This window comes from Drosophila miranda, chromosome 3 (assembly GCF_003369915.1).
Source record: "Drosophila miranda strain MSH22 chromosome 3, D.miranda_PacBio2.1, whole genome shotgun sequence".
NCBI lineage: Eukaryota > Metazoa > Arthropoda > Insecta > Diptera > Drosophilidae > Drosophila > Drosophila miranda.
Genome location: NC_046676.1, coordinates 3674906 through 3695497, shown reverse-complemented (window position 1 = coordinate 3695497; position 20592 = coordinate 3674906). Strand labels below are relative to the sequence as shown.

Here is a 20592-nt window from a genome sequence, read left to right as displayed (position 1 = left end):
TCTTTGCCTGGCTTTCTGGAGCGCCAGTTCCTCTGACTCGGACTCCCTCCCTCGGATCAGCTGCAGTGATGCAGCTCGTTCGAGATCTAGTTCGAAAAAAAAACAATTCTACCTATTGTGCAGTGCGGAAATGAGAATATTTCCCATTGGGCAACCAATTTTTCAGAAAAAGGTTTGTTTTTTTTCCGTTTATATGAACTTTTTATTCAATAAGTGAACGCGAATAATGTCTTTTGGTTTGTGTATCAGTACAAAGCTGAAAACTAAAATGAGGAATGCATTTGCAATGGCCTGGTCATTCATTATGCGAGAGATATGCTATGACTATGTTATAAATATAATAAAGAATTCAATAAAGATGATTACAACTATTTTTTTAGCAATTTATTCATATCCTTGTTTTGCCTGGTCATCTTCAGGTCGACATCCTCGATTTTATAGTTCATGTTGTCCAGTAGCTCATTTTGCGATTCAATCTCAGTGCCCAAATCAGTTGCCAAAAACTTCAAGCGCGACAAATTGTCACACATATCTTCAAGATTTGAGTCCAACTGGGATTGAAAAAAGGGTTGCCATGCCAGCCTGAGTCGTCGGCTGATATTTACTGCTGGATTCTCCGCGGATCCGACTTACTGGATGGTTATCGTAGGGCTCAGAGGGTGACATGGGAGCGGATGATCCCCCGAAGACTCCAGCGTTAACATTACTGTTGGCTTCCTGCGAGGATTGACTGGCCGTGGGCGAGGCCGTGGCCGAGGTTGGCTGATCTCACGGATTTGATAACCGTTACGGGCACCGAATGCGAATTCCCACCTGTTCAATCAATCTACCTCCCTCTTGCATTTACGGCATTAATTATTGTAAAATTAACCCGGCCAAAGAGAGGGGCACCCGCCGCTCTCAGCGATTCATTTCAAAAACGCATTCAAATTCGAATTTTGAGTCTTTGTCTCCGGGCGGTCTCGAACCTATGTCATCAAAAGAGTCTGCGAGACTTAACGCGCAGCACCAAACAGGTCTCTCCACAAAAATCGGAAATTTGTGAATTTTGTTGAGCAAGCAGTTCACACTTAAATAAACTGCTTGCATTAACATACCCTTTTGGTCAATTTGAAACTAAATTTGAGTTTTCACTCCATTCAATCCAGTCATAATTCCATTTTCATGGTTTAAAATGTGTGTGTTAATTGTTGATAGTACAAAAACTGTTTATGACTTCGTACGAAAACATTTGGAACTAAAGATAGCAGCTAAGATGAGACTTAAATTGTTCTTTTTTCTGTTTTTGATTATTCTAGCAATGGTTTTATTTATGACGAAAGTCAGTGCCAAACGATGGGCTGATGGAGTAGATGGAGTGTGTGCCTAATCACTTTTTATAGTGTTAAATTATACCAATAAAGATGATGTAGCAAGCTTAGCGATAGTTGATTCAAACAAGTAAATTTATTATTTTTGAGCTACCAGCTGATCTCAAAGCGTAGAGCTCTGAGATACACTACACACAATGCAGGCAGCCGAAACTGAGGTTTGCACATACCTATCTATCAAATGTATACCTCAAAGTATTATAATTCAACTAACTAATCGCCAATTCTACAGCCCAAGCGTACCAAGAGTTATATTGATGAGGTATACCGACTTTTAGAGGAAAAGCCAGGGGTTGAAGAAATATTAATCATGAATCGTTCCGGTGTGCCGATCAAAACGTCAATGGAACGCCAAGACGCACTTCAACATGCCTGTCTTTATGAGAATTCGCGTGAAAAGTGTCAGGCATTTCTATCAAAAATGGAGCCACCACAGCTCCTGACCATGCTGCGAGTCCGTACCAGATTCCACGAGGTCCTGCTAACACCTGATGGCAAGATAACCGTTTTGGTAGTGCAAAATCCAAAGGATACACATCTTAAGGTTGAGGATCTAAATCGTCATTCCTCCAATTTTTAAATAATTACTCCTACATATATCTACGTTGTTAGTCATCCAACTTCTTACACGTAAAACATTCTTCTCACTTTGTGAGCCCAAACACAACAAACTGTTGATTTATGTGACTACCTGAATATAAATGCAATCAAATAAGTAATAAATAGTCCTCAGAGCTTCAGCTTAAAAACAAAATATATTCCAAAAACAGATGACATTTTCTGACCAATAGAACGTAAATATATTCTTGTACCCGTATTTATAAAACACATTTCATTTTCATACTCTTCAGTATGTACAACATAAACGTTAAGTTCTTCTAGAACTAATGTAAAATATTCAATTTGGTTGTCTGTTGTTTATTTAAATGGATTAATCCTTCAATGGGAAACACATCAGTGCAGATTTAGCTTGGACAACGTCAAGTCATTCTCGTCAATAGGGGACACCGATAGTTTCATTTTGTGCTCCTTGGCCATTTTGGATAACATTACAATGTCCGAGTTTATATAGGCACCCCGCAAAAGTCCCACCGACGATTTTTCGGAAGTCTCAAGCTCCTTCACAAGTTCTTCAACACTGGGATTACATTTGGTTTCATCCTTTACTTCTTTAAACTTCTGGCCTGACAACGCACGAGTCCAAATGTCCTGAGATGACTCTTTGTATTTTTTGATTTTCTTGTCCAGGTCAGTAATCTTAGCACTGATCTCATTGTTATCGGGCTGCTTGGCTTGAGCCTGCATAAAAATACACCGAGCATCCTTATATTCGCCTAAGGCGGACAGGGCGCAACCTTCCTGGTAGAGGGCCTTACAGGAAGGCTTATTTTCAGTGAGACGCCGCAAGGCTTTCATCGTGATGCACACGCGTTTGGGATTATGCAATTTATTGTAGCAGATCATCAAGTTTTGCTGTCAATTTGAAACTAGCCGCCAAAATTTTTTTAAATTTTAAATTAAATTTGAGTTTTCACTCCATTCAATCCAGTCATAATTCCATTTTCATGGTTTAAAATGTGTGTGTTAATTGTTGATAGTACAAAAACTGTTTATGACTTCGTACGAAAACATTTGGAACTAAAGATAGCAGCTAAGATGAGACTTAAATTGTTCTTTTTTCTGTTGTTGATTATTCTAGCAATGGTTTTATTTATGACGAAAGTCAGTGCCAAACGATGGGCTGATGGAGTAGATGGAGTGTGTGCCTAATCACTTTTTATAGTGTTAAATTATACCAATAAAGATGATGTAGCAAGCTTAGCGATAGTTGATTCAAACAAGTAAATTTATTATTTTTGAGCTACCAGCTGATCTCAAAGCGTAGAGCTCTGAGATACACTACACACAATGCAGGCAGCCGAAACTGAGGTTTGCACATACCTATCTATCAAATGTATACCTCAAAGTATTATAATTCAACTAACTAATCGCCAATTCTACAGCCCAAGCGTACCAAGAGTTATATTGATGAGGTATACCGACTTTTAGAGGAAAAGCCAGGGGTTGAAGAAATATTAATCATGAATCGTTCCGGTGTGCCGATCAAAACGTCAATGGAACGCCAAGACGCACTTCAACATGCCTGTCTTTATGAGAATTCGCGTGAAAAGTGTCAGGCATTTCTATCAAAAATGGAGCCACCACAGCTCCTGACCATGCTGCGAGTCCGTACCAGATTCCACGAGGTCCTGCTAACACCTGATGGCAAGATAACCGTTTTGGTAGTGCAAAATCCAAAGGATACACATCTTAAGGTTGAGGATCTAAATCGTCATTCCTCCAATTTTTAAATAATTACTCCTACATATATCTACGTTGTTAGTCATCCAACTTCTTACACGTAAAACATTCTTCTCACTTTGTGAGCCCAAACACAACAAACTGTTGATTTATGTGACTACCTGAATATAAATGCAATCAAATAAGTAATAAATAGTCCTCAGAGCTTCAGCTTAAAAACAAAATATATTCCAAAAACAGATGACATTTTCTGACCAATAGAACGTAAATATATTCTTGTACCCGTATTTATAAAACACATTTCATTTTCATACTCTTCAGTATGTACAACATAAACGTTAAGTTCTTCTAGAACTAATGTAAAATATTCAATTTGGTTGTCTGTTGTTTATTTAAATGGATTAATCCTTCAATGGGAAACACATCAGTGCAGATTTAGCTTGGACAACGTCAAGTCATTCTCGTCAATAGGGGACACCGATAGTTTCATTTTGTGCTCCTTGGCCATTTTGGATAACATTACAATGTCCGAGTTTATATAGGCACCCCGCAAAAGTCCCACCGACGATTTTTCGGAAGTCTCAAGCTCCTTCACAAGTTCTTCAACACTGGGATTACATTTGGTTTCATCCTTTACTTCTTTAAACTTCTGGCCTGACAACGCACGAGTCCAAATGTCCTGAGATGACTCTTTGTATTTTTTGATTTTCTTGTCCAGGTCAGTAATCTTAGCACTGATCTCATTGTTATCGGGCTGCTTGGCTTGAGCCTGCATAAAAATACACCGAGCATCCTTATATTCGCCTAAGGCGGACAGGGCGCAACCTTCCTGGTAGAGGGCCTTACAGGAAGGCTTATTTTCAGTGAGACGCCGCAAGGCTTTCATCGTGATGCACACGCGTTTGGGATTATGCAATTTATTGTAGCAGATCATCAAGTTTTGCTGGAAAAGTTTAAAAAAAAACACATAAGTGGGGATGAGCCACGACGCTACAAGTTGCATAGTTACATTGAGAGTGATCAACAGAGCGATTTGCTTGCGCTCATCCTCATCATTGGCTAGGCGGCAATAGTTTAGAGAGGTTACCGCCCGCTCGAAGGCAGTGACGGCGTTGCGGTAGCGAAGCGCTTCACACAGTCCTTGCCATGCATGTGCATGTCTAATGCCTTGGGGTAAACTATTGCAAACTTGTCCCGATCCACAGCGGCCATTGACGCGAAGGTATCTGAGTCCCCGATCAATGTGAAGTCAAGAACTTCGATTTTGAAAAGTCCATCTGAACGTGGTTTAATGCGCGGCGGGCAGCCTATCTCGTGAAATAGCAACTTATAGGATATAATAAACTCGGCTTTTTCATATGGGCGCATGGTAAGTACAGCAGCCTGGAGGCCTTCTAGCACATCGCAACCGGCACCGGTCTCAAAATATAATTTAGTTCGGCGCATCAATGAGGAATCAAAAGGAGAACTCTCGCCTTCCCAATAACCACTATAGCGCACAGCGACACGTGCCTTGTCTGGCACCAGACCTCGGCCCTGGTGCCCCTCACGTGTGATGCGCTTAAAAATGTTCTCATTGATCGGCTCCATCAATTTTTTGAGTTCCTCAAACGATTGGGTCCATGGAGAAGCGAGCTCTTCTTCATCAACATCTGGAGCGTTATCACAATCTTCCATTTCGTCGACATTAAAATCATCATCGCCAGCCCCAAATGGCGACTGTTCTACCTCAAATTTTGAGCCAGAGCCAACGAGTTTTCTAGAAGAGTAAGAGGCAGCGTCTAGGTAGCACATGATTGTGCAAATGTATCAAATTTCGATGCTTACCCAAGTTGCAGTGGTTCCTTGAGCATTTGAGTGCAATATGAAAAATAATCTTCCATTTTTTCCACACTTTTTCCCAACTTTAACTTGTTTGGGTTAATTACAAAAATGCGCGCTAGGCAGTGACACCCTCAGAAATATACCAAGTATATACCGATGAAAAAACGACCTTAGCCCACTTATGACCTCTTTAATTAAACAGGATAACAAATTGAGTTAAACTGCGGAAAATAATACTGTTTGTAAATCTTTTCTCTGAAATTACAAAAAAAAAAAAAACACACACACGATATCTTTCACTGTAACAGCGCCAAAATGATTCAATTTTCTTTATTTTTGGTGGAATATTAAAAAACCGCCTTGGGCGACAATGGGTTAATCGTTCCGTCGAGGATGGGAAACCATATTTCTCGATTTTGATTCAAGATATGCTAATTTTAGCTACTCCCTTTTATTGAACTTTTTATATAAATAAAAAAATGTTGTAACGAAAAAGGTCGAACTGCCCACAAAGTTTTTTTTCTACACGATTAGCTACTTTTAAGTACTCCTGAGTACATATGTATGTAGATGTGCAAGTTCATAGAACGAATAGATAAAACCACACCATGAAAAACCAATAATTCATTAAACATTTCTAACGCCCCAAATCTATCTGCGTATTTGAAAAGTAATTAAAAAATTTAATTTTGTAGTCTAGTATAATTAGAAAATCTTTTACCGTTTCTAGTCGCAGGCGACGGATAGAAGTGATATTTATGTGGGGAGTGCTGGTTCCGGACAAGTGTTCTATGTACCCCTGCAAGCAATCTACGTGGAATCAAAGGATTTATTCTTCTCTTTGCCTGGCTTTCTGGAGCGCCAGTTCCTCTGACTCGGACTCCCTCCCTCGGATCAGCTGCAGTGATGCAGCTCGTTCGAGATCTAGTTCGAAAAAAAAACAATTCTACCTATTGTGCAGTGCGGAAATGAGAATATTTCCCATTGGGCAACAAATTTTTCAGAAAAAGGTTTGTTTTTTTTCCGTTTATATGAACTTTTTATTCAATAAGTGAACGCGAGTAATGTCTTTTGGTTTGTGTATCAGTACAAAGCTGAAAACTAAAATGAGGAATGCATTTGCAATGGCCTGGTCATTCATTATGCGAGAGATATGCTATGACTATGTTATAAATATAATAAAGAATTCAATAAAGATGATTACAACTATTTTTTTAGCAATTTATTCATATCCTTGTTTTGCCTGGTCATCTTCAGGTCGACATCCTCGATTTTATAGTTCATGTTGTCCAGTAGCTCATTTTGCGATTCAATCTCAGTGCCCAAATCAGTTGCCAAAAACTTCAAGCGCGACAAATTGTCACACATATCTTCAAGATTTGAGTCCAACTGGGATTGAAAAAAGGGTTGCCATGCCAGCCTGAGTCGTCGGCTGATATTTACTGCTGGATTCTCCGCGGATCCGACTTACTGGATGGTTATCGTAGGGCTCAGAGGGTGACATGGGAGCGGATGATCCCCCGAAGACTCCAGCGTTAACATTACTGTTGGCTTCCTGCGAGGATTGACTGGCCGTGGGCGAGGCCGTGGCCGAGGTTGGCTGATCTCACGGATTTGATAACCGTTACGGGCACCGAATGCGAATTCCCACCTGTTCAATCAATCTACCTCCCTCTTGCATTTACGGCATTAATTATTGTAAAATTAACCCGGCCAAAGAGAGGGGCACCCGCCGCTCTCAGCGATTCATTTCAAAAACGCATTCAAATTCGAATTTTGAGTCTTTGTCTCCGGGCGGTCTCGAACCTATGTCATCAAAAGAGTCTGCGAGACTTAACGCGCAGCACCAAACAGGTCTCTCCACAAAAATCGGAAATTTGTGAATTTTGTTGAGCAAGCAGTTCACACTTAAATAAACTGCTTGCATTAACATACCCTTTTGGTCAATTTGAAACTAAATTTGAGTTTTCACTCCATTCAATCCAGTCATAATTCCATTTTCATGGTTTAAAATGTGTGTGTTAATTGTTGATAGTACAAAAACTGTTTATGACTTCGTACGAAAACATTTGGAACTAAAGATAGCAGCTAAGATGAGACTTAAATTGTTCTTTTTTCTGTTTTTGATTATTCTAGCAATGGTTTTATTTATGACGAAAGTCAGTGCCAAACGATGGGCTGATGGAGTAGATGGAGTGTGTGCCTAATCACTTTTTATAGTGTTAAATTATACCAATAAAGATGATGTAGCAAGCTTAGCGATAGTTGATTCAAACAAGTAAATTTATTATTTTTGAGCTACCAGCTGATCTCAAAGCGTAGAGCTCTGAGATACACTACACACAATGCAGGCAGCCGAAACTGAGGTTTGCACATACCTATCTATCAAATGTATACCTCAAAGTATTATAATTCAACTAACTAATCGCCAATTCTACAGCCCAAGCGTACCAAGAGTTATATTGATGAGGTATACCGACTTTTAGAGGAAAAGCCAGGGGTTGAAGAAATATTAATCATGAATCGTTCCGGTGTGCCGATCAAAACGTCAATGGAACGCCAAGACGCACTTCAACATGCCTGTCTTTATGAGAATTCGCGTGAAAAGTGTCAGGCATTTCTATCAAAAATGGAGCCACCACAGCTCCTGACCATGCTGCGAGTCCGTACCAGATTCCACGAGGTCCTGCTAACACCTGATGGCAAGATAACCGTTTTGGTAGTGCAAAATCCAAAGGATACACATCTTAAGGTTGAGGATCTAAATCGTCATTCCTCCAATTTTTAAATAATTACTCCTACATATATCTACGTTGTTAGTCATCCAACTTCTTACACGTAAAACATTCTTCTCACTTTGTGAGCCCAAACACAACAAACTGTTGATTTATGTGACTACCTGAATATAAATTCAATCAAATAAGTAATAAATAGTCCTCAGAGCTTCAGCTTAAAAACAAAATATATTCCAAAAACAGATGACATTTTCTGACCAACAGAACGTAAATATATTCTTGTACCCGTATTTATAAAACACATTTCATTTTCATACTCTTCAGTATGTACAACATAAACGTTAAGTTCTTCTAGAACTAATGTAAAATATTCAATTTGGTTGTCTGTTGTTTATTTAAATGGATTAATCCTTCAATGGGAAACACATCAGTGCAGATTTAGCTTGGACAACGTCAAGTCATTCTCGTCAATAGGGGACACCGATAGTTTCATTTTGTGCTCCTTGGCCATTTTGGATAACATTACAATGTCCGAGTTTATATAGGCACCCCGCAAAAGTCCCACCGACGATTTTTCGGAAGTCTCAAGCTCCTTCACAAGTTCTTCAACACTGGGATTACATTTGGTTTCATCCTTTACTTCTTTAAACTTCTGGCCTGACAACGCACGAGTCCAAATGTCCTGAGATGACTCTTTGTATTTTTTGATTTTCTTGTCCAGGTCAGTAATCTTAGCACTGATCTCATTGTTATCGGGCTGCTTGGCTTGAGCCTGCATAAAAATACACCGAGCATCCTTATATTCGCCTAAGGCGGACAGGGCGCAACCTTCCTGGTAGAGGGCCTTACAGGAAGGCTTATTTTCAGTGAGACGCCGCAAGGCTTTCATCGTGATGCACACGCGTTTGGGATTATGCAATTTATTGTAGCAGATCATCAAGTTTTGCTGGAAAAGTTTAAAAAAAAACACATAAGTGGGGATGAGCCACGACGCTACAAGTTGCATAGTTACATTGAGAGTGATCAACAGAGCGATTTGCTTGCGCTCATCCTCATCATTGGCTAGGCGGCAATAGTTTAGAGAGGTTACCGCCCGCTCGAAGGCAGTGACGGCGTTGCGGTAGCGAAGCGCTTCACACAGTCCTTGCCATGCATGTGCATGTCTAATGCCTTGGGGTAAACTATTGCAAACTTGTCCCGATCCACAGCGGCCATTGACGCGAAGGTATCTGAGTCCCCGATCAATGTGAAGTCAAGAACTTCGATTTTGAAAAGTCCATCTGAACGTGGTTTAATGCGCGGCGGGCAGCCTATCTCGTGAAATAGCAACTTATAGGATATAATAAACTCGGCTTTTTCATATGGGCGCATGGTAAGTACAGCAGCCTGGAGGCCTTCTAGCACATCGCAACCGGCACCGGTCTCAAAATATAATTTAGTTCGGCGCATCAATGAGGAATCAAAAGGAGAACTCTCGCCTTCCCAATAACCACTATAGCGCACAGCGACACGTGCCTTGTCTGGCACCAGACCTCGGCCCTGGTGCCCCTCACGTGTGATGCGCTTAAAAATGTTCTCATTGATCGGCTCCATCAATTTTTTGAGTTCCTCAAACGATTGGGTCCATGGAGAAGCGAGCTCTTCTTCATCAACATCTGGAGCGTTATCACAATCTTCCATTTCGTCGACATTAAAATCATCATCGCCAGCCCCAAATGGCGACTGTTCTACCTCAAATTTTGAGCCAGAGCCAACGAGTTTTCTAGAAGAGTAAGAGGCAGCGTCTAGGTAGCACATGATTGTGCAAATGTATCAAATTTCGATGCTTACCCAAGTTGCAGTGGTTCCTTGAGCATTTGAGTGCAATATGAAAAATAATCTTCCATTTTTTCCACACTTTTTCCCAACTTTAACTTGTTTGGGTTAATTACAAAAATGCGCGCTAGGCAGTGACACCCTCAGAAATATACCAAGTATATACCGATGAAAAAACGACCTTAGCCCACTTATGACCTCTTTAATTAAACAGGATAACAAATTGAGTTAAACTGCGGAAAATAATACTGTTTGTAAATCTTTTCTCTGAAATTACAAAAAAAAAAAAAACACACACACGATATCTTTCACTGTAACAGCGCCAAAATGATTCAATTTTCTTTATTTTTGGTGGAATATTAAAAAACCGCCTTGGGCGACAATGGGTTAATCGTTCCGTCGAGGATGGGAAACCATATTTCTCGATTTTGATTCAAGATATGCTAATTTTAGCTACTCCCTTTTATTGAACTTTTTATATAAATAAAAAAATGTTGTAACGAAAAAGGTCGAACTGCCCACAAAGTTTTTTTTCTACACGATTAGCTACTTTTAAGTACTCCTGAGTACATATGTATGTAGATGTGCAAGTTCATAGAACGAATAGATAAAACCACACCATGAAAAACCAATAATTCATTAAACATTTCTAACGCCCCAAATCTATCTGCGTATTTGAAAAGTAATTAAAAAATTTAATTTTGTAGTCTAGTATAATTAGAAAATCTTTTACCGTTTCTAGTCGCAGGCGACGGATAGAAGTGATATTTATGTGGGGAGTGCTGGTTCCGGACAAGTGTTCTATGTACCCCTGCAAGCAATCTACGTGGAATCAAAGGATTTATTCTTCTCTTTGCCTGGCTTTCTGGAGCGCCAGTTCCTCTGACTCGGACTCCCTCCCTCGGATCAGCTGCAGTGATGCAGCTCGTTCGAGATCTAGTTCGAAAAAAAAAACAATTCTACCTATTGTGCAGTGCGGAAATGAGAATATTTCCCATTGGGCAACCAATTTTTCAGAAAAAGGTTTGTTTTTTTTCCGTTTATATGAACTTTTTATTCAATAAGTGAACGCGAGTAATGTCTTTTGGTTTGTGTATCAGTACAAAGCTGAAAACTAAAATGAGGAATGCATTTGCAATGGCCTGGTCATTCATTATGCGAGAGATATGCTATGACTATGTTATAAATATAATAAAGAATTCAATAAAGATGATTACAACTATTTTTTTAGCAATTTATTCATATCCTTGTTTTGCCTGGTCATCTTCAGGTCGACATCCTCGATTTTATAGTTCATGTTGTCCAGTAGCTCATTTTGCGATTCAATCTCAGTGCCCAAATCAGTTGCCAAAAACTTCAAGCGCGACAAATTGTCACACATATCTTCAAGATTTGAGTCCAACTGGGATTGAAAAAAGGGTTGCCATGCCAGCCTGAGTCGTCGGCTGATATTTACTGCTGGATTCTCCGCGGATCCGACTTACTGGATGGTTATCGTAGGGCTCAGAGGGTGACATGGGAGCGGATGATCCCCCGAAGACTCCAGCGTTAACATTACTGTTGGCTTCCTGCGAGGATTGACTGGCCGTGGGCGAGGCCGTGGGCGAGGCCGTGGCCGAGGTTGGCTGATCTCACGGATTTGATAACCGTTACACGGGCACCGAAGGAGAATTCCCACCTTTTCAATCAATCTACCTCCCTCTTGCATTTACGGCATTAATTATTGTAAAATTAACCCGGCCAAAGAGAGGGGCACCCGCCGCTCTTAGCCATTCATTTCAAAAACGCATTCAAATTCGAATTTTGAGTCTTTGTCTCCGGGCGGTCTCGAACCTATGTCATCAAAAGAGTCTGCGAGACTTAACGCGCAGCACCAAACAGGGCTCTCCACAAAAATCGGAAATTTGTGAATTTTGTTGAGCAAGCAGTTCACACTTAAATAAACTGCTTGCATTAACATACCCTTTTGGTCAATTTGAAACTAGCCGCCAAAATTTTTTTAAATTTTAAATTAAATTTGAGTTTTCACTCCATTCAATCCAGTCATATTTCCATTTTCATGGTTTAAAATGTGTGTGTTAATTGTTGATAGTACAAAAACTGTTTATGACTTCGTACGAAAACATTTGGAACTAAAGATAGCAGCTAAGATGAGACTTAAATTGTTCTTTTTTCTGTTTTTGATTATTCTAGCAATGGTTTTATTTATGACGAAAGTCAGTGCCAAACGATGGGCTGATGGAGTAGATGGAGTGTGTGCCTAATCACTTTTTATAGTGTTAAATTATACCAATAAAGATGATGTAGCAAGCTTAGCGATAGTTGATTCAAACAAGTAAATTTATTATTTTTGAGCTACCAGCTGATCTCAAAGCGTAGAGCTCTGAGATACACTACACACAATGCAGGCAGCCGAAACTGAGGTTTGCACATACCTATCTATCAAATGTATACCTCAAAGTATTATAATTCAACTAACTAATCGCCAATTCTACAGCCCAAGCGTACCAAGAGTTATATTGATGAGGTATACCGACTTTTAGAGGAAAAGCCAGGGGTTGAAGAAATATTAATCATGAATCGTTCCGGTGTGCCGATCAAAACGTCAATGGAACGCCAAGACGCACTTCAACATGCCTGTCTTTATGAGAATTCGCGTGAAAAGTGTCAGGCATTTCTATCAAAAATGGAGCCACCACAGCTCCTGACCATGCTGCGAGTCCGTACCAGATTCCACGAGGTCCTGCTAACACCTGATGGCAAGATAACCGTTTTGGTAGTGCAAAATCCAAAGGATACACATCTTAAGGTTGAGGATCTAAATCGTCATTCCTCCAATTTTTAAATAATTACTCCTACATATATCTACGTTGTTAGTCATCCAACTTCTTACACGTAAAACATTCTTCTCACTTTGTGAGCCCAAACACAACAAACTGTTGATTTATGTGACTACCTGAATATAAATTCAATCAAATAAGTAATAAATAGTCCTCAGAGCTTCAGCTTAAAAACAAAATATATTCCAAAAACAGATGACATTTTCTGACCAACAGAACGTAAATATATTCTTGTACCCGTATTTATAAAACACATTTCATTTTCATACTCTTCAGTATGTACAACATAAACGTTAAGTTCTTCTAGAACTAATGTAAAATATTCAATTTGGTTGTCTGTTGTTTATTTAAATGGATTAATCCTTCAATGGGAGACACATCAGTGCAGATTTAGCTTGGACAACGTCAAGTCATTCTCGTCAATAGGGGACACCGATAGTTTCATTTTGTGCTCCTTGGCCATTTTGGATAACATTACAATGTCCGAGTTTATATAGGCACCCCGCAAAAGTCCCACCGACGATTTTTCGGAAGTCTCAAGCTCCTTCACAAGTTCTTCAACACTGGGATTACATTTGGTTTCATCCTTTACTTCTTTAAACTTCTGGCCTGACAACGCACGAGTCCAAATGTCCTGAGATGACTCTTTGTATTTTTTGATTTTCTTGTCCAGGTCAGTAATCTTAGCACTGATCTCATTGTTATCGGGCTGCTTGGCTTGAGCCTGCATAAAAATACACCGAGCATCCTTATATTCGCCTAAGGCGGACAGGGCGCAACCTTCCTGGTAGAGGGCCTTACAGGAAGGCTTATTTTCAGTGAGACGCCGCAAGGCTTTCATCGTGATGCACACGCGTTTGGGATTATGCAATTTATTGTAGCAGATCATCAAGTTTTGCTGGAAAAGTTTTAAAAAAAACACATAAGTGGGGATGAGCCACGACGCTACAAGTTGCATAGTTACATTGAGAGTGATCAACAGAGCGATTTGCTTGCGCTCATCCTCATCATTGGTTAGGCGGCAATAGTTTAGAGAGGTTACCGCCCGCTCGAAGGCAGTGACGGCGTTGCGGTAGCGAAAGCGCTTCACACAGTCCTTGCCATGCATGTGCATGTCTAATGCCTTGGGGTAAACTATTGCAAACTTGTCCCGATCCACAGCGGCCATTGACGCGAAGGCATCTGAGTCCCCGATCAATGTGAAGTCAAGAACTTCGATTTTGAAAAGTCCATCTGAACGTGGTTTAATGCGCGGCGGGCAGCCTATCTCGTGAAATAGCAACTTATAGGATATAATAAACTCGGCTTTTTCATATGGGCGCATGGTAAGTACAGCAGCCTGGAGGCCTTCTAGCACATCGCAACCGGCACCGGTCTCAAAATATAATTTAGTTCGGCGCATCAATGAGGAATCAAAAGGAGAACTCTCGCCTTCCCAATAACCACTATAGCGCACAGCGACACGTGCCTTGTCTGGCACCAGACCTCGGCCCTGGTGCCCCTCACGTGTGATTCGCTTAAAAATGTTCTCATTGATCGGCTCCATCAATTTTTTGAGTTCCTCAAACGATTGGGTCCATGGAGAAGCGAGCTCTTCTTCATCAACATCTGGAGCGTTATCACAATCTTCCATTTCGTCGACATTAAAATCATCATCGCCAGCCCCAAATGGCGACTGTTCTACCTCAAATTTTGAGCCAGAGCCAACGAGTTTTCTAGAAGAGTAAGAGGCAGCGTCTAGGTAGCACATGATTGTGCAAATGTATCAAATTTCGATGCTTACCCAAGTTGCAGTGGTTCCTTGAGCATTTGAGTGCAATATGAAAAATAATCTTCCATTTTTTCCACACTTTTTCCCAACTTTAACTTGTTTGGGTTAATTACAAAAATGCGCGCTAGGCAGTGACACCCTCAGAAATATACCAAGTATATACCGATGAAAAAACGACCTTAGCCCACTTATGACCTCTTTAATTAAACAGGATAACAAATTGAGTTAAACTGCGGAAAATAATACTGTTTGTAAATCTTTTCTCTGAAATTACAAAAAAAAATAAAACACACACACACACGATATCTTTCACTGTAACAGCGCCAAAATGATTCAATTTTCTTTATTTTTGGTGGAATATTAAAAAACCGCCTTGGGCGACAATGGGTTAATCGTTCCGTCGAGGATGGGAAACCATATTTCTCGATTTTGATTCAAGATATGCTAATTTTAGCCACTCCCTTTTATTGAACTTTTAATATAATTAAAAAAATGTTGTAACGAAAAAGGTCGAACTGCCCACAAATTTTTTTTTCTATTTGAAAAGTAATTAAAAAATTTAATTTTGTAGTCTAGTATAATTAGAAAATCTTTTACCGTTTCTAGTCGCAGGCGACGGATAGAAGTGATATTTATGTGGGGAGTGCTGGTTCCGGCCAAGTGTTCTATGTACCCCTGCAAGCAATCTACGTGGAATCAAAGGATTTATTCTTCTCTTTGCCTGGCTTTCTGGAGCGCCAGTTCCTCTGACTCGGACTCCCTCCCTCGGATCAGCTGCAGTGATGCAGCTCGTTCGAGATCTAGTTCGAAAAAAAAAACAATTCTACCTATTGTGCAGTGCGGAAATGAGAATATTTCCCATTGGGCAACCAATTTTTCAGAAAAAGGTTTGTTTTTTTTCGTTTATATGAACTATTTATTCAATAAGTGAACGCGAATAATGTCTTTTGGTTTGTGTTCAGTACAAAGCTGAAAACTAAAATGAGGAGTGCATTTGCAATGGCCTGGTCATTCATTATGCGAGAAATATGCTATGACTATGTTATAAATATAATAAAGAATTCAATAAAGATGATTACAACTATTTTTTTAGCAATTTATTCATATCCTTGTTTTGCCTGGTCATCTTCAGGTCGACATCCTCGATTTTATAGTTCATGTTGTCCAGTAGCTCATTTTGCGATTCAATCTCAGTGCCCAAATCAGTTGCCAAAAACTTCAAGCGCGACAAATTGTCACACATATCTTCAAGATTTGAGTCCAACTGGGCTTGAAAAAAGGGTTGCCAGCCTGAGTCGTCGGCTGATATTTACTGCTGGATTCTCCGCGGATCCGACTTACTGGATGGTTATCGTAGGGCTCAGAGGGTGACATGGGAGCGGATGATCCCCCGAAGACTCCAGCGTTAACATTACTGTTGGCTTCCTGCGAGGATTGACTGGCCGTGGGCGAGGCCGTGGCCGAGGTTGGCTGATCTCACGGATTTGATAACCGTTACGGGCACCGAAGGCGAATTCCCACCTGTTCAATCAATCTACCTCCCTCTTGCATTTACGGCATTAATTATTGTAAAATTAACCCGGCCAAAGAGAGGGGCACCCGCCGCTCTCAACGATTCATTTCAAAAACGCAATTAAATTTGAATTTTGAGTCTTTGTCTCCGGGCGGTCTCGAACCTATGTCATCAAAAGAGTCTGCGAGACTCAACGCGCAGCACCAAACAGGTCTCCCCACAAAAATCGGAAATTTGTGAATTTTGTTGAGCAAGCAGTTCACACTTAAATAAACTGCTTGCATTAACATACCCTTTTGGTCAATTTGAAACTAGCCGCCAAAATTTTTTTAAATTTTTATACCCGATACTCAAAATGAGTATTGGGGTATATTAGATTTGTGGTAAAAGTGGATGTGTGTAACGTCCAGAAGGAATCGTTTCCGACCCCATAAAGTTTATATATTCTTGATCAGCATCAATAGCCGAGTCGATTGAGCCATGTCTGTCTGTCCGTCTGTCCGTCCGTCCGTCTGTCCGTCTGTCCGTCCCCTTCAGCGCCTAGTGCTCAAAGACTATAAGAGCTAGAGCAACGATGTTTTGTATCCAGACTTCTGTGATATGTCACTGCTACAAAAATATTTCAAAACTTCGCCCCGCCCACTTCCGCCCCCACAAAGGACGAAAATCTGTGGCATCCACATTTTTAAAGATACGATAAAACCAAAAACGCAGAATCGTAGAGGTTGACTATATGTTTTAGAATGTAAGATCTCTACCAGATCGTATAATTATTATAGCCAGAATCAAGAAAACAATTTCATTCTTTCTCGCTCTGTCTCTCTCTAACACACAGGTTTCATGGTCGGTTTTGCCAATTGCAAAATATGAGTTGAAGGATCTCAGAACCTATAAGAGCCAGAGCAACCAAATTTGGTATCCACACTCCTGTGATATCGGACCTTGACCGTTTCGTGTCCAAATTTCGCCACACCCCCTTCCGCCCCCGCAAAGGACGAAAATCTGGGGCATCCACAAATCTCAGAGACTATTAAGGCTAGAGTAACCAAATTTGGTATCCGCACTTCTGTTAGATCTCACTATAAAACGTATATCTCAGAATTTCGCCCCACCCCCTTCCGCCCCCACAAAGGACGAAAATCTGTTGCATCCACAATATTGCACATTCGAGAAAACTAAAAACGCAGAATCATAGATAACGACCATATCTATCAGATTGCTGAATCTGGACCAGATCAGATAATTTTTATAGCCAAAAGGAACAAATCAATTTGCACTGGCTACGCAGCGCCCGACGTCACGCTCAGACTGATTTTCTGTCTCTCTCGCACGCACTCTTTGTCGTGTCGTTTAATATTAGCAGCGTCTGCCGGAGGAGAGCCATACTGACTTAGTATCGGGTATAACTGTAGAGTTGCGGTGTCCGCAGCAACTCACAACGTTCCCCCTCGTTTAAATTTTAAATTAAATTTGAGTTTTCACTCCATTCAATCCAGTCATAATTCCATTTTCATGGTTTAAAATGTGTGTGTTAATTGTTGATAGTACAAAAACTGTTTATGACTTCGTACGAAAACATTTGGAACTAAAGATAGCAGCTAAGATGAGACTTAAATTGTTCTTTTTTCTGTTGTTGATTATTCTAGCAATGGTTTTATTTATGACGAAAGTCAGTGCCAAACGATGGGCTGATGGAGTAGATGGAGTGTGTGCCTAATCACTTTTTATAGTGTTAAATTATACCAATAAAGATGATGTAGCAAGCTTAGCGATAGTTGATTCAAACAAGTAAATTTATTATTTTTGAGCTACCAGCTGATCTCAAAGCGTAGAGCTCTGAGATACACTACACACAATGCAGGCAGCCGAAACTGAGGTTTGCACATACCTATCTATCAAATGTATACCTCAAAGTATTATAATTCAACTAACTAATCGCCAATTCCACAGCCCAAGCGTACCAAGAGTTATATTGATGAGGTATACCGACTTTTAGAGGAAAAGCCAGGGGTTGAAGAAATATTAATCATGAATCGTTCCGGTGTGGCGATCAAATCGTCAATGGAACGCCAAGACGCACTTCAACATGCCTGTCTTTATGAGAATTCGCGTGAAAAGTGTCAAGCATTTCTATCAAAAATGGAGCCACCACAGCTCCTGACCATGTTGCGAGTCCGTACCAGATTCCACGAGGTCCTGCTAACACCTGATGGCAAGATAACCGTTTTGGTAGTGCAAAATCCAAAGGATACACATCTTAAGGTTGAGGATCTAAGTCGTCATTACTCCAATTTTTAAATAATTACTCCTACATATATCTACGTTGTTAGTCATCCAACTTCTTACACGTAAAACATTCTTCTCACTTTGTGAGCCCAAACACAACAAACTGTTGATTTATGTGACTACCTGAATATAAATGCAATCAAATAAGTAATAAATAGTCCTCAGAGCTTCAGCTTAAAAACAAAATATATTCCAAAAACAGATGACATTTTCTGACCAACAGAACGTAAATATATTCTTGTACCCGTATTTATAAAACACATTTCATTTTCATACTCTTCAGTATGTACAACATAAACGTTAAGTTCTTCTAGAACTAATGTAAAATATTCAATTTGGTTGTCTGTTGTTTATTTAAATGGATTAATCCTTCAATGGGAACACATCAGTGCAGATTTAGCTTGGACAACGTCAAGTCATTCTCGTCAATAGGGGACACCGATAGTTTCATTTTGTGCTCCTTGGCCATTTTGGATAACATTACAATGTCCGAGTTTATATAGGCACCCCGCAAAAGTCCCACCGACGATTTTTCGGAAGTCTCAAGCTCCTTCACAAGTTCTTCAACACTGGGATTACATTTGGTTTCATCCTTTACTTCTTTAAACTTCTGGCCTGACAACGCACGAGTCCAAATATCCTGAGATGACTCTTTGTATTTTTTGATTTTCTTGTCCAGGTCAGTAATCTTAGCACTGATCTCATTGTTATCGGGCTGCTTGGCTTGAGCCTGCATAAAAATACACCGAGCATCCTTATATTCGCCTAAGGCGGACAGGGCGCAACCTTCCTGGTAGAGGGCCTTACAGGAAGGCTTATTTTCAGTGAGACGCCGCAAGGCTTTCATCGTGATGCACACGCGTTTGGGATTATGCAATTTATTGTAGCAGATCATCAAGTTTTGCTGGAAAAGTTTTAAAAAAAACACATAGGTGGGGATGAGCCACGACGCTACAAGTTGCATAGTTACATTGAGAGTGATCAACAGAGCGATTTGCTTGCGCTCATCCTCATCATTGGCTAGGCGGCAATAGTTTAGAGAGGTTACCGCCCGCTCGAAGGCAGTGACGGCGTTGCGGTAGCGAAAGCGCTTCACACAGTCCTTGCCATGCATGTGCATGTCTAATGCCTTGGGGTAAACTATTGCAAACTTGTCCCGATCCACAGCGGCCATTGACGCGAAGGCATCTGAGTCCCCGATCAATGTGAAGTCAAGAACTTCGATTTTGAAAAGTCCATCTGAACGTGGTTTAATGCGCGGCGGGCAGCCTATCTCGTGAAATAGCAACTTATAGGATATAATAAACTCGGCTTTTTCATATGGGCGCATGGTAAGTACAGCAGCCTGGAGGCCTTCTAGCACATCGCAACCGGCACCGGTCTCAAAATATAATTTAGTTCGGCGCATCAATGAGGAATCAAAAGGAGAACTCTCGCCTTCCCAATAACCACTATAGCGCACAGCGACACGTGCCTTGTCTGGCACCAGACCTCGGCCCTGGTGCCCCTCACGTGTGATGCGCTTAAAAATGTTCTCATTGATCGGCTCCATCAATTTTTTGAGTTCCTCAAACGATTGGGTCCATGGAGAAGCGAGCTCTTCTTCATCAACATCTGGAGCGTTATCACAATCTTCCATTTCGTCGACATTAAAATCATCATCGCCAGCCCCAAATGGCGACTGTTCTACCTCAAATTTTGAGCCAGAGCCAACGAGTTTTCTAGAAGAGTAAGAGGCAGCGTCTAGGTAGCACATGATTGTGCAAATGTATCAAATTTCGATGCTTACCCAAGTTGCAGTGGTTCCTTGAGCATTTGAGTGCAATATGAAAAATAATCTTCCATTTTTTCCACACTTTTTCCCAACTTTAACTTGTTTGGGTTAATTACAAATTACAATTATGCGCGCTAGGCAGTGACACCCTCAGAAATATACCAAGTATATACCGATGAAAAAACGACCTTAGCCCACTTATGACCTCTTTAATTAAACAGGATAACAAATTGAGTTAAACTGCGGAAAATAATACTGTTTGTAAATCTTTTCTCTGAAATTACAAAAAAAAAAAAACACACACACGATATCTTTCACTGTAACAGCGCCAAAATGATTCAATTTTCTTTATTTTTGGTGGAA

At 40.4% G+C, this 20592-nt stretch overlaps 3 protein-coding genes and 2 pseudogenes across 16 annotated transcripts in view; 1 reads left to right on the top strand and 4 right to left on the bottom strand.

Annotated features, from left to right (window-relative positions):
- The window catches only part of LOC108159435, a 94948-nt gene that overhangs the window by 25446 nt on the left and 48910 nt on the right, over nucleotides 1-20592 (top strand). For 8 of the 14 annotated variants that reach the window (XM_033391788.1, XM_033391786.1, XM_033391784.1 and 5 more), the window contains 5 exons: nucleotides 1603-1914; nucleotides 3374-3685; nucleotides 7936-8247; nucleotides 12543-12854; nucleotides 18120-18255. In XM_033391788.1, coding sequence (XP_033247679.1) covers nucleotides 1603-1914; nucleotides 3374-3685; nucleotides 7936-8247; nucleotides 12543-12854; nucleotides 18120-18255 — 1384 coding nt within the window. Of the gene's footprint in view, nucleotides 1-1257; nucleotides 1554-1602; nucleotides 1915-2968; nucleotides 3300-3373; nucleotides 3686-7595; nucleotides 7862-7935; nucleotides 8248-12139; nucleotides 12469-12542; nucleotides 12855-18119; nucleotides 18256-20592 lie in introns of those variants that run through there. The other 6 variants (XM_033391790.1, XM_033391789.1, XM_033391791.1 and 3 more) reach the window with 6 other exon arrangements.
- Nucleotides 4044-5637, bottom strand: LOC117188247 (annotated as a pseudogene).
- Nucleotides 8606-10199, bottom strand: LOC117188246 (annotated as a pseudogene).
- On the bottom strand, nucleotides 13087-14807 carry LOC117188253 (inactive peptidyl-prolyl cis-trans isomerase shutdown-like). Its single transcript, XM_033391813.1, has 3 exons — nucleotides 14669-14807; nucleotides 13850-14600; nucleotides 13087-13783 (listed from the first exon to the last, which is right to left on the bottom strand). Exons 1-3 carry the CDS (start codon nucleotides 14722-14724, stop codon nucleotides 13265-13267), a joined length of 1326 nt encoding a protein of 441 aa, XP_033247704.1. The 5' UTR covers nucleotides 14725-14807; the 3' UTR covers nucleotides 13087-13264.
- On the bottom strand, nucleotides 18624-20375 carry LOC117188248 (inactive peptidyl-prolyl cis-trans isomerase shutdown-like). Its single transcript, XM_033391807.1, has 3 exons — nucleotides 20245-20375; nucleotides 19426-20176; nucleotides 18624-19359 (listed from the first exon to the last, which is right to left on the bottom strand). Exons 1-3 carry the CDS (start codon nucleotides 20298-20300, stop codon nucleotides 18841-18843), a joined length of 1326 nt encoding a protein of 441 aa, XP_033247698.1. The 5' UTR covers nucleotides 20301-20375; the 3' UTR covers nucleotides 18624-18840.